General features: G+C 38.0%; 1 protein-coding gene across 1 annotated transcript in view; it reads right to left on the bottom strand.

Moving 5' to 3' along the window:
- Positions 1-9,383, bottom strand: part of rtbdn (retbindin) — a 9,972-nt gene extending 589 nt beyond the window's left edge. Inside the window, exons 1-6 of the mRNA XM_077500490.1 lie at positions 9,217-9,383; positions 5,788-5,949; positions 5,593-5,692; positions 4,337-4,465; positions 4,032-4,128; positions 1-499 (exon numbers count right to left, since the gene is read on the bottom strand). The exon at positions 1-499 is cut by the window's left edge and continues 589 nt beyond it. Coding sequence (XP_077356616.1) covers positions 152-499; positions 4,032-4,128; positions 4,337-4,465; positions 5,593-5,692; positions 5,788-5,947 — 834 coding nt within the window. The 5' untranslated portion in view covers positions 5,948-5,949; positions 9,217-9,383 and the 3' untranslated portion in view covers positions 1-151. The remainder of the gene's footprint in view (positions 500-4,031; positions 4,129-4,336; positions 4,466-5,592; positions 5,693-5,787; positions 5,950-9,216) is intronic.
- Positions 9,384-16,110: the final 6,727 nt, after the last annotated feature.

Genomic DNA, 16,110 nt, shown 5'->3' with positions numbered 1-16,110 from the left:
ATTTCATTAGCAACATTCATGAATTGTCATCTTATCATTCTTGAAATCTGTTCATGACTTAGCAAGAGAAGCGAAGTCCAAACTCCATTTTAAAATGTTGTATAATAACAGCTAGACAATTATCTCTAATACATTTACTCAACGTTCTTCTCTACAGGCCACTTCCACTTCCCTCCCCGTCGTCCACGATAACAGAACGTTTGCGCAGGACAGAATTGCCCTTCCTGACGCTCCTCGTCTGCGGGGGCAGCTTGGCCTGGCAGGGAGAAGATGTATGCTGAGGCAGCCCAGTTTTGGTGGTATCGAGCTCCTCCGGGTCGTCCTGGTGAGCCCGCAGGGCCGAGATCACATCCTTGTCAGAAGGACTGAGGGTCAGGCAGCCACATGGGCGACTGCCGCCATTTGCGCTGGCATCTCCGACTTCCTCAGATGCATCTTCAACAGTCATGAAGGCATCACCCCACAGGCTTTCACACAGATCTCTGCCATGTTGATACATCTGAGCACAGAATTACAAAGAAGAAAAAGGGGACATATGGTACTATGGAAAATTGATTTTGACCGAGGGGATTTTCCATTACGCGTCCTCTGGCGCACCAGACAATTTGGTAACAGAAAGTAGACTAGAATTTAGACCAGCTAAAAGCGGGTCTAAGTTCTGGCACAAGTTTTCTGCCCTTTCTACCAACGCCCTTCTACCAAGATGCCAAAAGAAAGAAAAGCACACATGTGCACACAGTTACAGTGGGCGCGAAAATAGTTTACTTTGTTCCATGACCAAGCTCATAACGACATTAGTTGTGAATCAAATCAGCTTCCCCATTGAAATGCTTTAATCAGGTGGTTATGAAACTTTTTGCTGAATTCTTGGCACTCCAAGTATCATCATAATGTCCAACAGTAAAATAGAGTTGCATCACCGAAGGTAATTATAGTTAACCTCTAATAACAAAATAAGTTAAAAATATATATTAACAAAATAAAATAAAAACAAGAGTTATTTAAAATAAGATAACTAACTGAAACAACATTTTACGTTTACAAACCTATTGTGAAAATGTCCATATTTGTCTTTGTCAGTTAATTTCATACATGAGCTATCAGGGTTGAGTATAAATGTTTTTATTTTGGTATTACTGTCAGATTGTACAGAAGAAGGAAGGTTGATCGGCCATTTGGGAATTGTAGTTTACTTTACAGTATCACACAATGACACTTTTTTTTTTTTTTTTTTTTAAATCACTCAACAATAAAACTAATGGTAAAAATACTCAAAAGTAAACTAAAATGAGGAATTTTCAAAGAAATTGAAGCTAATAAAAATCATAAATCTGCTCTAAAAATATATACAAATAAAAAATGTAAAAATATATCTATCTATTGTGAATGAAAATGTTTTAAAACTGTACTTAATTTCCTTTGTTGTACATATGTTCAACTAAAATGAATTCATTATTTCCATAGTATATATATGTAGGCAGGATCTTATTTTGAAACGGCTCAGAACCATCAAAAATCCCAAAACGGGTCACAATACTGCCCACGCGTTAATGCACCACTTTGTTTCTCGCGCTTGCACTGTTGCTTGCACCATGTTTTTTTCATACTCGCAATGCATCGTGGTCTATATCAACCCGGTTGAGTGAGCATCGATTGTCATTATTTGGGTTTTTTTTTTTTTTTTTTTTTTTTTTTTTTTGCTTTTGTTGGGGTTCTAGTTCTGAGGGGGTTTTGAGTTTGTCATCATGTTCCTTTATGTTTCAGTAATGATTTGTTATGTTCTGCTTTCCTTGTGTCTCACCTAGTTTTGTCAAGCCTTGTCTCGTCCACCTGTGTTTAACTGCCCTTCCTCATGCCTTCCTCATGTGTCAACCAATCAGCACCCTCTGCCACTTGTGTCTTACTCAGCTGTGTCTCGTTGTGTCAATTAGTGTGTGTATATTTTGTATTTAGTCTCTTGTCTTCCGTCGGTCTGTGTGGATTCATTGTGTTGTTTTCATCCCATTATGCTGCCGTTTTTTTTGTTTTTTTTGTGCCTTGTATCCCCTATGTCTTTCTTTGCTTACGTTTTGGAGTTCGTTTTTGTTTTGGCTTAAATTTCCATTTTATGGCACGTCTGCCTCCTTGCCCTGCTTCTCTGCCTTTGGCCCACAACCACACCTCAATACCCAACATCGATGTTCACTACTTTTCAGAGTGCATTGTGGGTAATTTTGAGTGCACTATGTTCGCTCCCTGGACATTCGGACACAACTACAAAATGGTGGGAACCCTCAGTAGGGCACTTTATAGGGAGTAGGGTGCACATTCGTACACAGCCTCTGTGTTAAACTCCACCCCTCCCCCATCCAGAAAACCCCGGTGTGATCGCCACTAACACTCCACACTGAAGGGAAGATACAAGATGATAGGCACAGTTGGAGTAAAATTAAAAAAAAAAAAAAAAGTCAGGGCAGTTTAAACTCATTTGAGCATTGGTGGAGCACGCATGATGTAGAATTTTTTGAACTGCAAATTGCACCTTTAAAATGAAAAACTAAGTCAAAATGAAATAAAAAAAAAATTGCTGTAGCTTTAGTTATAGTTTTATTATAGCTATTGCTATACTCCCGCGCTAGCTATGTCTGTGTGTCTGTGTGTATTTTAGCTGCTGTTCACTCTCTGATGACCTCATAATAACCAGTAATTAAGATGTGCTGTCAAGCCACCGTGTACCGCAGCTCTCCTTTACACACAACTTCCCTTTTATGTCTTTTCCGTCTCTTGCCAAAATCCTAATTTGTGTACCTCGCTTATTCTCCGTTTCCCTACAGCACAATTGCACCTCGACGTCTGCTTCCTTTCATCTGTTTGGGGATTAAGACTGAGGCACACAAGGTGTTCAGAGTGCGAAACGCTATAATATATTCATGGTATTTGAAGGACAAAGAGGATGTCAGCTCTTTCACTGCACAACATGCCTGACACACATGCACACAAACACCGTGTGCTTCCCTAGGCTCATATCGTTTGCTGCCAAAGCTTATTCAGTACAAGCCGAAATTTCCTGGGGCTGTAACCTGTCCTTGACATCTTTTGCTTATTCAATTCTGCCCTTCTCCATATCAAGTCTTACGCTGTGCCTTGCTGAGCACAAAACAAGAGAAAATTCACAGGCCGAAATGACAAAAGGTCAGTTTTATTTTATTTTATTTTGGAGGATAAAACAAAAAATCCAAAGAAAAATATGTGAAGCACCTCCTGTATACTTATTAGAGCTGTTAACTCATTGATTAATTACAAAAAAAGTATTGTATAAATCATGCATTAAGGCAGATTAATCGCACTATTAATTTTGACTGCAGATGATCCTTTAGCTGACAGCGGATGGTTACGTTAAATGATAGCACATGTGTTTGAGCAGTAAACATGACTACATGCATTCAAGTAAAGCATTCAATAAATATTTGCGTATGACATTCAGAATATTTTATATCGGGGTCATTTTTTTTTTTCATTTAAAATTATGCAAGTAATTAACTGATTAGAAAAAGAGGATGATGATGAGTGTGTGCAGTGGATAAAAAAAATGTTGAAGATGTCCTCTCATAACATTAAATGTGGAAAGAATTAACACATATCAAGTGTTTTTCAAATTAGGTGGCCAAAGCAACTTTTAATTAAGTGATTAATCGTAATTAATCAAAATTCTAAGATGTGATTAATCTGATTTTTAAAAAATCAGTCATTTGACTGCTCTAATACTGATATTCCATGTTGGTCACCATGTACTGTAACTATTTATATCTATTACAATTGTCTTATCAAAGCCTATTTCTTTTCGTCTTCTCCTCATGTAGCCAATTTATATAACCAGATAATTAGAAAAAACCTACACCGTAAAAATACAGCTAAAAAAAAAAAAAAAAAGTTGGATGAACTCAAAATTTCAAGGTGTAATATACCGGTAGTTCTTTTTGTACAATATAAACCAAATGTTTGGGTCAACCACGTCAATCCTGACACACGCATGCTCACGCACACTCGCATACCTGCTGATACTGAACACAGGTTCCAGTGCAGTTGTGCCCTCTGGGGTCTGTGGCCCAATTACGAGCGCATGTCAGGTCTGTACTGCAGGCGTCAAACCTGCAGCAAAAATGCATAAAATTCACACTAACGCCATCGCATGTCAAAAATAACATTTCCATTTTTTTCACGTTACCTGCCATACGAGTTTAAATTGACTAAAAGCAAACATTTTCCTAGCTCCATTTTCCAGCTTCTGATTTGCAATATCGCGTGATATGTCTGTTGTTAGCACTCATTTGGCTTTTGGTGTGCTTGACAGTCTCACCAATCCCGGCAGAAGCTGTGGCAGAGAGGCACCGCTTGGATGTAGGAGCGGCGATGGGGATGAGGCCAGCGGGCGGCATCTGGGGAGCAGCGGTAGAAACATGACACACGCTTCAGGAAGCCTTCACACCTGAGCACAAATAGGGGACAGTTATTGTTCATGTCAGGTGTCCTCTTGGGATACATACAGATTTGTATGGTGGACAGACATTCATAAGGCACGTAATAGACAAACAAACATCCACAAGTGATGTGACTAGAAGAAAAAAAAGACACATTTGCTCTCTCTTTTTCTGTCAGCTAGCAAACTTACCATTTGAATAAAATTTTATCATTTAAATTACTTGTCTGTACGGTTTAGTGAATCGCCTTACCTTGAGAAGTGAAAAAAAAACTAACGGATACAGTTCATATTTATTTTTTTATATGACCCTAGGGCTGTGCAATTAATCGAAATTCAGTTACATTTTCAATTATTACACTCCACAATTACATAATCAGCATAATCGTGAAAAAAGATTATTAATACTAATTTTCAAGTTATTTGAATTTATACATTTGCACCTTTTTTAATTTTTTAAATAATGAATTTAATAAATAGTGTTTCATCCAAAAGGAACTTGTATAAATATCGTGTTCCAAATAATTTTATTTGTCTTCATATTTTTTATTTCTTTTTTACGTTTAAACATGTTCTTGTTTTATACCAAAAATAAATTTAAAAAAAAATCATCCTACTGCACAATGCACATGCTGCATTCCAACTTCAAGTTTTTGACAACATAAATAAATAAATAAATATTATTATAAATCTATATTATTGTAAATTTTGTTTGGTCCAAAAGGAACTTACATTATTATAGTATTTTCATTTTTTAAAATTGGTCTTAATATTTTTAAATTTGTAAACATGTTTTTGTTTTGCACCAAACAATAATTGATTGCAGCACAAGCTGCACTCCAATTTCAAGTTTTTGCCAACATAAATAAATAAATAAATAAATAAATAAATAAATAAATAAATAAATATTCTCTTTGGTTCAAACAGAACCTACATAATTATAATGTTTCTATTTTTTGGTCTTAATATTTTTAAATGCTTAAACATGTGCTTGCCTTGAACAGAAAGAAATAATCATTTGATCGTGATTTCAATTATTGCCAAAATAATCCTGATTATTATTTTTCCATAATCGAGCAGCCCTAAATTACATTGCATAAAAAATGGTTATATTGGATGAATGCGTGGAAGCTTACGCAGGACTCAGGGGCCCACACTTGTCCCAGGGTTCATTCTGATTGCTGGCAGAGGGAAAATGGGAGATGTCGCGTATGTCTTCCTGTGTGCAGCAACTATCTGTCAAACAGAGTACACACAGCCATCTGTCAGTCAAGGTGCCATTGCAGTCTCACTTGCAGTGTTTTTAATGAGCATAACAGGCAGTCACTCACTGTCTGCATAGAGCGTACATCTCCTCAGGTGAGGTTCTGGGCTGGGCTCGACCTTGTGCTTGCCATCTTGAAGACACACCCCCTCTGAGCTGATTCCACCAATCAGCACAGTTGTCCAATATGCGTATATCAACAGAAGAGCGCGCAAGAGGACGATCATGTCTATAACCACAAGGAGTTCAATGAATTGGAGAGTAGCTAACGTTCAATCTATAATAATATAATACTGTGTATGTAGCACGAGCTATACAGTATCATGCAGTCCACATCACAGATTTTTAGGCCTTTTGGAAGCTTTCTGATTACCGAAATTTATATCCCAATTTAGGGTAGGGTTGCCAACTTTCCCATCCCAAAATTATATATATATATATATGTAAACAAGCCAACTTTTTTTGCTTACTCCCGACAGCTCTTGCAAACTGCCTGTGCCGTTTACCTTGCGCCGGTTTCGTATTGTAACAGTGGAAATATGCCACCAGAAAAGCTCAGTTTGCGTTGCGGATGAACGGCGACCGCAGTTTTAGGCTAGTAGGACTACATTTCTTATGATTGTTATACACGGAAGGAGGAAGTAGTTCTAGTTCTGGTATGACGAAAACACGCCTGTTAGTGGTTAGATGTAGTTAGATTAGTTTTATGAATCACTATGACTGTGTGATGGACGTACACGTGGTCCAAACAACTTGCTTGCTGACTGGACTAAGACATAACCGGGTCTGGACCTCTGTAAAAGTTGGACAAAACAATGGGGCTGGCGAAATCAGCTGGGACTTGGGACACAAAGCTCAATAGACCCTTCTAGTGTGACGTCACGTTTAAGTGTGTCCCTTGCGGTGGAGGTCAGAGGGCGTCAATGCGAGTGAATTAGAAAACTATCAGTGTGACCTAGAAAATAGGTCAAACAGTTGATAAATCAGCGACCAATGCTATGGTGAACTTGTGCGCGGCCGACGGATGCTCTAATGGCTCATAGTGAGATGAGATCATTCTTTCGGCTGCCAGCAGTGGTTCTAAACCAGGCGGAAGAGAGTGAGGAGTGAAAGACGAGCACGGTGGCCAACGCGACTATGAGCGAAACTACGACGCAACTGCTTTGCATACACAAAAAGTACGAGGATATGCTCAGATCATTTTATATCAGGTATTTTTTCTCTTTTTCATATGCAGTTGGTCATAACATTAACCCTTGATTATAAATTCGAGGCAGACGTGGTAAATGTGCCAAAGCTATTATCTTTAGTGAACAATCATTCATATATTTTTGCATAACTATTCAAGTAATTTTGAACAAAAAGTTAACGATTTAACGCAATCATCACAATTAACACTAACTCGGGCTTGATTTCTTCTGAGGAATGTGTAGTAACGTGCGGTCTGTTTGTTAGCAGCTAGCAAGCTAAGATAGCTCAAACACTTCGCTATACAGCAAGACGAGTATATCCAGACACAAACGATTTAATGAATGACAATTTACACCATCAAAATCGAAAAGTGATCGATGTACTGTTTCAACCAAAAACAACATACCTTAGGCTTCCACGTCACCTTTGCCCTCAAACAAACGCCGTCTTTTTTTTTTTCTTTTTTTTTTTTGTAGCTAGCGGCTCCAAACGGCTGGTTTCAACGATTCGCAGTAATGTAGTGTCCTGCTCGAGACGTCTTTTGTGACAGTTGACATATTTCACACATATTAACGAAAACGCTCGCTGAAAATCAAAGTCTCTATTAGTGTTGTTCCGATACCGTGTTTTGGCCCCCGATAACGATTCCGATAGCCAGCTTTGCAGTATCGGCCGATGCCGATACCGTTTCGATACCTAAAGGTTTTGTTGTTGTTGTTTTTCTCAACATAAAAAGCTGTCCTGCCATTGGTTCAGAGCATTCAAGGGCCAATAAGATTTTTTAGATCGGCATGCAGTGATCATGTCACATATCAGTGAATGTCATGCACAAGCAAGACACAAGATGCTGCATCCAAAGTCCTATATTTGTGTCGGAAAATAATGGTATCGGCATATTTCATGTAAGTATTCACCGATACCGATACCACTGTTTTAATGCAATATCGGGGCCTCTGCCGATACCAGTATCGGTATCGGAACAAGTTTAGTCTCTATATTCATTTGTTATGGGATGTTTGCCCTCCGAGAGAGGCGCAGTGGGAGCTAAGCGGTGACGTCAGCTGGAAGGGTCAATATGTGACTGTCTCAATGATACAGGACGTTTCGTGTTTTCATTAGGTACATAATACTGTATATCTTTCACGTTATGTTAGCATTAAGCTTGTAGGCTTTCGTTAAATGAAATTCTATGGTAAGATTGAACATTTTAATGCTTAATTATTGTTTTATGCATTAGTTTCAAAATAAACCAACTGGGTGACACAAAATGAACAGCTTGAAGCTTATTTGGCTAACTTTGCTAATGAGAAAGTGAGAACAGGGGATAAGGAATATTGTACTTTGAAAAGTAGTCTTTTAATAAGTTTAAATGCATTCAAAGTGGGAGGGGTAAATCTATTACAAAATATTTTTTTGTATTGTCTATCTGTATCGCAAATTTTCATCTCTTATATTTGGGTCTGTAACATATGCCCCGTGACAAACAGGGGGTCACTGCAATAATCCATTTTACTCTCTCTCTCTATCCAAACATGGAAATAATTGCATCATTAATTTCTCTGCAAGCTGCCCGTGTTGTCCGCCCAGTAAAGAGTGGCTGAGACGTCCAGTAGGCTGTGCGCTCTGCATGTGGTGACCTAATAGCAGGGTGAGCCTAATTAGGTGGGACTGAGACACCGTGATCCGATGGATGACATGCGTAGTTGTGTATGTGTAATCTGACAAGCTGCTGCTCCATGCGTAGGCCGGAGAACGCGAATTAAACAAATCAACTGGCAGCATGGCCTCGGGACAAGTCTGACCCACGTTGATATTGCATATATAGTTCAAATATATTTGCTCAATTTGTATATTTCTGAGTGGAAGGAATTCAAATAATGGTTACATGTGATTTGGGCAAGTGCTTCCCCCCCAGGTGACACTGTCCCAATTGATAATGACGAGAAGAAGAAGAATGCTAATAATTAATGCCACTGCAATGTCGACAATGGCATCAATTACAATTATATCGTAACATAAAGCAAAATGCCTTGAAAAAAATGATTACAACTCAATCATTTTTCAAGAAAAAATAGATAAACTTTGCTGTCCCTTTTTTGAAAATTGAAAAGCTCTTGACATATTAGATACACATTTTATCATTTTAGTTGAATTATAGACAGTTTTTTAAGAGACTTTGGAGTACTTTTATTCTTTTCAGATATCCACTGAGGCACTACATCGTCACATGATCTTTGCTGTCGTATGAGCAACAAGTATTTCTTATAATTTAATATGATTTGAAAAATTACTTAGATATGTTTACCTGGTGTTTGTCGCAAAATATGTTCCACTGGATTAGGTCCGGAGTTTGTTTTGTTTTTTCTCTTCTTCAAATGGGTTTGCCGAGAATGATGATCCTGTCTCGAGCGCTCGTGCTGGCTGGGACTATGTGCTGCTTGTTTATGTCTGGCTTATTTGAAGAACATTTCACTCCCATCCATTCGGCAACTCTCTCTCTCTCTCTCTCTCTCTCTCTCTCTCTCTCTCTCTCTCTCTGTCTCTCTCTGTCTCTCTCTCGATCTCTCTCGCTCTCTCTCAAAGAGTGGGCTCCCTCCCCGTTAATCTCACAATGAAGACGTTTCCCAAATCCCCTCGTTGTCTTATTTCAGCACCACTTTGACTTTGATTTCAAGACCCAATCAAATCCCATTGGGATCATTCGCGAGTGGTGCTGAGTCACACTGGTCTTCCAATCCGCCTGTCTACACACTCATAAACACTAAGGTCATTCCTTTTCCCACATGACAAGGTTAAAGGAGGTATATGAGATTTAATACTGCATGCTAAGCTGATAACCGAGACCACAAATCTCTTGCTGAACTAAACCAAGTGACCTCGCCGCCAGAATGCGACATGTAGCAAAAGCCTTCCGGCTAGCCACCAGAGTTCACTTAAACCTATTGCACAGGATGGGTTTATTTTTGCCACCTGACCCCGAATACAGAGCTACATGCCTCAGGATGCACGTGGGTGATCAGCAAAGCTGTAACCTTGCCAACAATGCTGCGTGGTCTAAGGTGTAATCCCCAAAAGGCACTTGCTTATCCTTTCCTTTTTGAGAACATACAATTTAAACATCCTTTATGAGAGACCTTAATTGTGGATGAATGACAGCGTGTGGACATTATACCGCGTGTTTTTCCACGACTTGTGTTTATTAATGCTTGCGGGTTTTTAATCTCACCTCCACTTGGAGCCAGTGTGCCATCGTAATCCTTTGGTGCAGCAGCTCCCTTTCCTGCAGTGCCCTCCTAAAGCTTTCGGTCACAAAGGAGCAGATGGAGAGCATCTTGTGGCCTACATACGCCTCCTAAAACCAAAGATTGGGAAACGGGAGACATGCCTCGGACCTGATTAATTATAGCAACAAAATAGTGTCAAGAAGAGCGATAGAAGCCGTGAAATCACCACATAGTCCTAAAATATGAGCGCAAAGGTGAATATATTTTCCAGAAGATTTTCTTGACAAGTTTTTACATCAGCAAGAAGAGCAAGACATGTTCAACAAAAATTTGGGGTTATCTCATGTTTTTATTTGTTATAGTTGTCGCAAGAATGGTATTGCTGTAACGTGTCGTAAACTTACCAAGCTTATATGTAACATTATGAACATCATGCAAATCAACTTGCAATTGTAAATGGTTAGCTAGGATCCAATCATGAAACAGATTTGTTGACAATTGACATCATCCAAATTATGCATTTATATTGGTTTTGACACGCAAATATGTCATGTCCACTGCAATCAGTATAATTTGTGGACTGACCAATAGTATAGATTTTTGAAAACTTATAAAATTTGCCAATTTGTGACTTATGAGGAATCAGCCTGACACCAGCGTTATGCGTGTTCTTCACTTGAGTGGATGTTGTGAAGGGGTTTTTCTTCACCATGGAAAGGATTCTGTGATCATCCACCACTGTTGTCTTCCATGGATGTCCAGGCATTCTGGAGTTCACAAGCTCACCAATGAATTTTGCTTTTCTCACATTGTGTTGATTTGGCCACTCTTAACATTTCTGCTCTCTCTTTGATGTTTTTTTATTTTATTTTTTTGTAGCCTTCTGAGTCAATTGTCCAATTACTTTTGGTCCCCTGAAAAAGAGACAGACACATTTTAAAGAGCTGTAATTCCTAAACCCTTGCTCCAATTTGGATGTCAATACTCTCAAATTAAAGCCGAGTCTGCACTCTAATTCTCTCCATCCATCCATTTTCTGAACCACTTACTCTTCACAAGGGTCGCGCGGGGTGCTGGAGCCTTTCTCAGTTGGCTATGGGCAGTAGGCGGGGTACACCCTGAACTGGTCATCAGCCAATCGCAGGGCACATAGAGACGAACAACCATCCACACACACAAGCACACCTAGGGACAATTCCGAGTGCCCAATCAACCTGCCATGCATGTCTTTGGAATGTGGGAGGAGACTGGAGTACCCGGGGAGAACATGCAAACTCCAACCAGGAAGGCCAGAGCCTGGACTCGAACCCGAGTCCTCGGTACTGGGAGGCGGACGTGCTAACCACTCAACCACCGTGCCGCCCCACTTTAACTCTATATTGATTATATGATTGTATCCTGAATATGTTTTTGTCACCAGCTAAAATAAAACTTGTGTCACAGTCCAAATATTCATATCATATCATATCATATCATATCATATCATATCATATCATATCATATCATATCATATATCATCGTTGCTGAAACAACACTACATGTTGGTCTAAGACATTTGTAGAAATGACTATAATAGTGAGTTAAGAAAGTAAGGCATCATCCCAGCATATACTGGGTAAATATACTGTAGAACAACAAGAATATTTTGTTCAGAAATATTGTGTTTCTCATTCTTCATAATATCACACACTGCCAGACATGTCCTCCACTTCCACCTAAGCAGATAAATGGCACTGAGGAGAATAGGTCAGTGGAACGTATCAGAGACATACCAAATGGTGGATACTGCATGAATGTCTGTCATTTAGTGAGTCAACAAAGATGGGTGGCAATGTTTGCCAGCTGAGGGCCAGCCGGTGGCTCCAAGGTAGGCCTTGATCCAACTCTGTTAAACGAGAACGACAGCAAGGGTACACATGGAGCAGCGATGGCCTGCTTTGTCCTCCCTCTCTCTGTTCCCTGAATAGCTCTTGCACAAAGGATATCGTTATTTCTCCTCTAATTACCAGATGGTGAACTGTTTGTCTGCCCCCCGCTCCTCTGCTCTAACCCTCAGAAATAAAGTGGCGCTGACCCTGTGCAGTTATGAAACAGTCTGCTGGGACAAAGTGGTCATTCCTTTCTGATTCTGTTGTTCCACTGAAATCTGTGAGATAAACCTTAAAGTACTTCTCCACTGAGACCATTGTGTTGTCTAATCTCATTTGGATTTAATAGGATTGGACTGATCATTTTCAAGTTAGTCTATGACAGGAAACTTAAACATACAAGAACCCTTACAAATAACATATACATATATATATATATATATATATATATATATATATATATATATATATATATATATATATATATATATATATATATATATATATATGAGGGCTGTCAAAGTTAAAGCGTTAATAGATTAATAGATTAATTAATCACAGAAAATTACACATTAATACGCATTAATCACGCAGATTAATCGCATGAATTTTTTTTGCCCGCACTTGAGCCTTGAACGTAACTGAGGATGGTTACATTGAAGGCTGCGCAGGTCAGTGATTAGGTCAATGCACGGAATTTTCCTACTCCTGTTGTTCCAAAATGAGCCAAAATGACTCCAGTTGGTGTGCTCGGTGGTAAATTTTGCTCTCTCTCTCTCTCTCTCCTCTCTCTCTCTCTCTCTCTCTCTCTCTCTCTCTCTCTCTCTCTCTCTCTCTCTCTCTATATATATATATATATATATATATATATATATATATATATATATATATATATATATATATATATGTATTGTCCTGCGATTGGAGGGTGTACCCCGCCTAAATAGAAATACAGTATTTATTTGTTTGGAGGCTGGTTTCAATGCTGGAATCTACAATATGATGCACATATTGGACTTTATAGTACTATACACAAAGTCATCATGGATTAAAATTAGCTTAACCGTGGACCTAGTGAAAATAAGCAGTATACAAAATCCATGGAAATATTCTAGAGTGGGGATAGATATTATATATATATATATATATATATATATATATATATATATATATATATATATATATATATATATATATATATATATATATAATATCTATATCTATCTATATCTATCTATATATATATATATATATATATATATATATATATATATATATATATATATATATATATATATATATATATATATATGTATTGTGTTGCGATTGGAGGGTGTACCCCGCCTAAGGCCCAAAGCTAGCTGAGATAGGCTCCAGCAGCCTCCGCGACCCTTGTGAGGAATAAGCGGCCAAGAAAATGTATATATATATATACAGTATGTATATATATATATATATATATATATATATATATATATATATATATATATATATATATATATATATACAGTATGTATATATATATATATATATATATATATATATATATATATATATATATATATATATATATATATATATATATATATATATATATATATTAATGCTGTCAATCAATTAAAATTTTTAATCTGATTAATCACACTTTTTAATTTTGATTAATCACGATTAATCAGCTAAATTACTTGTGTAATATAAAATACAAAATACCGTAATATTTTGACATTAATGCATTTTATTATCTGAATGTCATTTGCAAACATGTACGCAATTGCATGCATGCGTGTATAGCTCAAAACATAACAGCATCATATCAATTGGGTGCAATTCAGCAATTATTAATTAATTAAATGCAAATTACTTTTGTTTTATCTAAATTCCCGTTGGGATGTTTTTTAAAGCAAAATTTACCACCGAGCACACCAACTGGAGTCACCCCGCTCATTTTGGAACAACAGGCGTAGGAAATGGCGTGCATTGACCTAATCACTGACCTGCGCAGCCTTCAATGTAACCATCCGCAGTTACGTTCAAGGCTCAAGTGCGGGCAAAAAAAATTCATGCGATTAATCTGCGTTAATACGTGATTAATGCGTATTAATGTGTAATTTTCTGTGATTAATTAATCTATTAACGCTTTAACTTTGACAGCCCTAATATATATATATATATATATATATATATAAACATCACAGAACATAAACAGAGCACCAGCTTCTGTTTAGTACTCTGAATATTATTTTTGTTTTACCTTTGAACTCCAAGTGACTGTTGCAAACACACTAATGGCGGTTATGGTGTTCCCACATAACTCCAACGCACCTTCAACTATACGACTTACTGGCTTAGTTAAAAGGTAAGGCACTGTAATTAGTAACACACACAGTTTTGGTAATGTTTTATGCTTTTTTACTGTAGGCTATACTGTCATTCTAATGTAAGCTCGGCACAGTGTTCCCTCGCTATAATGCGGTTCACTTTTCGTGCAGTATTGCGTTTTGTTTTTCAGTGCAATTCTGCATGCATTTTTTTTTTACAGTAATATAACTATTATATAAAATTTATGAAGGTTTAAACATTGAGAATGTTTAAACAAGAGAGAAATGTGAGAAAAAGTAAATGCCTCGATGAGAAAAGTATATAAACTGTGTGGTGAGGGGTTTTAGAGCCTTAAAACATTCATAGTAAATTTGAAGCATGAAGCTAGCTACTTCGCGGATTTCATTTATTGCAGGTATTTTTTTGGAACCTAACCCTAGCGGAAAACGAGGGACCACTGTATATTGTTTTATGGAGCATGTACGTATACGAAGTTGTCAATCGATCGGCATGATTATAGTAAGATAACAGTTAAGTGTCTACGGAATCATGCTGCATGCGGGAAAGTGTCCGCCATTAGAGAGTCTGCAATAAGTCACAATGGACTTCATCCATCCATCCATCCATCCATCCATCCATCCATCCATCCATCCATCCATCCATCCATCCATCCAAGGGTCGCAGGGGTGCTGGAGCCTATCCCAGCTGGCTTCGGGCAGTAGGCGGGGTACACCCTGAACTGGTTGCCAGCCAATCCAGGAGAACCAATAACATTTAGAAGAAAAACTTTACCATTTATTTAAGGTAATAAATCAATGTTGCAGTTGGTGCAATTAATGACTTTTGTAGAAGAAGAGTCAAAATGTTACAAGGAGGGTGACGGCATTTTGATTTTAAACAACCTTCTTGGAACGTCTTTCCCAGCAATCTATGGGTTGATAGCCTATGAAGTGATTGATCAGGGCTTTCAACATCCTGAATTTAAAACAAACAAACAAACAAACTAACTAACTAACTAACTAACTAACTAACTAACTAACTAACTAACTAACTAACTAACTAACTAACTAACTAACTAACTAACTAACACCTGCAGCACCTCATCTGTGTTTTATAGCCAAAACTGTCAAAGGTCCCTGTGCTGCCTGCCTGCTGTTCCATCAGGTCTCGAACTACATGACAGTGTGGTCAGAGAGAAGTTATATTGATGGAGGATGGATACATGAAATAACATTCTGATTGAAGTCGAGATGCACTGATCTCGTCACTCGCCTTCTGAGATGACAGCTGTTTGGCACTTTGGTGATGTTGTTGTGTACTCTTGCCGGACTCTTTGTATCCTTGTAATAGGCTTAGTTTTGTGTATTGTGTGTGTTCGAAAGACTTTTCATCTACTGGTTGGTTCTTGCCAAGTCTGCTTTGAGGCTGCATCCAATTACCATTCATACCAAAGACTAAAACACTGGCACACACACACGCACACGCACGCACACACAAACAGGCCCCCAAGGTCTTCTTCTCTCGGGACAATTTTTTGGCCTTTTGTTCTCTGTATCTCTTTATTGACTGTTTTTCCCCCTGCTGCTTTGGCATAGAAAAAAGAAAAATACAACAAAAGCTGTGTCATTTTTTTTTTGTTTGTCTCCATTCTGTTGTGTGTCATTCTGTTCTTTCACAAATCAACTGATGCCATTCACGGAGGGCAACAATACCTTCATGCTTGAAAGGCCCTGCTTAAAAACAGCATCACTGAAGAAAAAAAAAGAAAAAAACGGGAAAAAAAACTAA

The sequence above is a fragment of the Festucalex cinctus genome, chromosome 1 (assembly GCF_051991245.1).
Source record: "Festucalex cinctus isolate MCC-2025b chromosome 1, RoL_Fcin_1.0, whole genome shotgun sequence".
NCBI lineage: Eukaryota > Metazoa > Chordata > Actinopteri > Syngnathiformes > Syngnathidae > Festucalex > Festucalex cinctus.
This window is presented reverse-complemented; position numbering and strand designations above follow the sequence as displayed.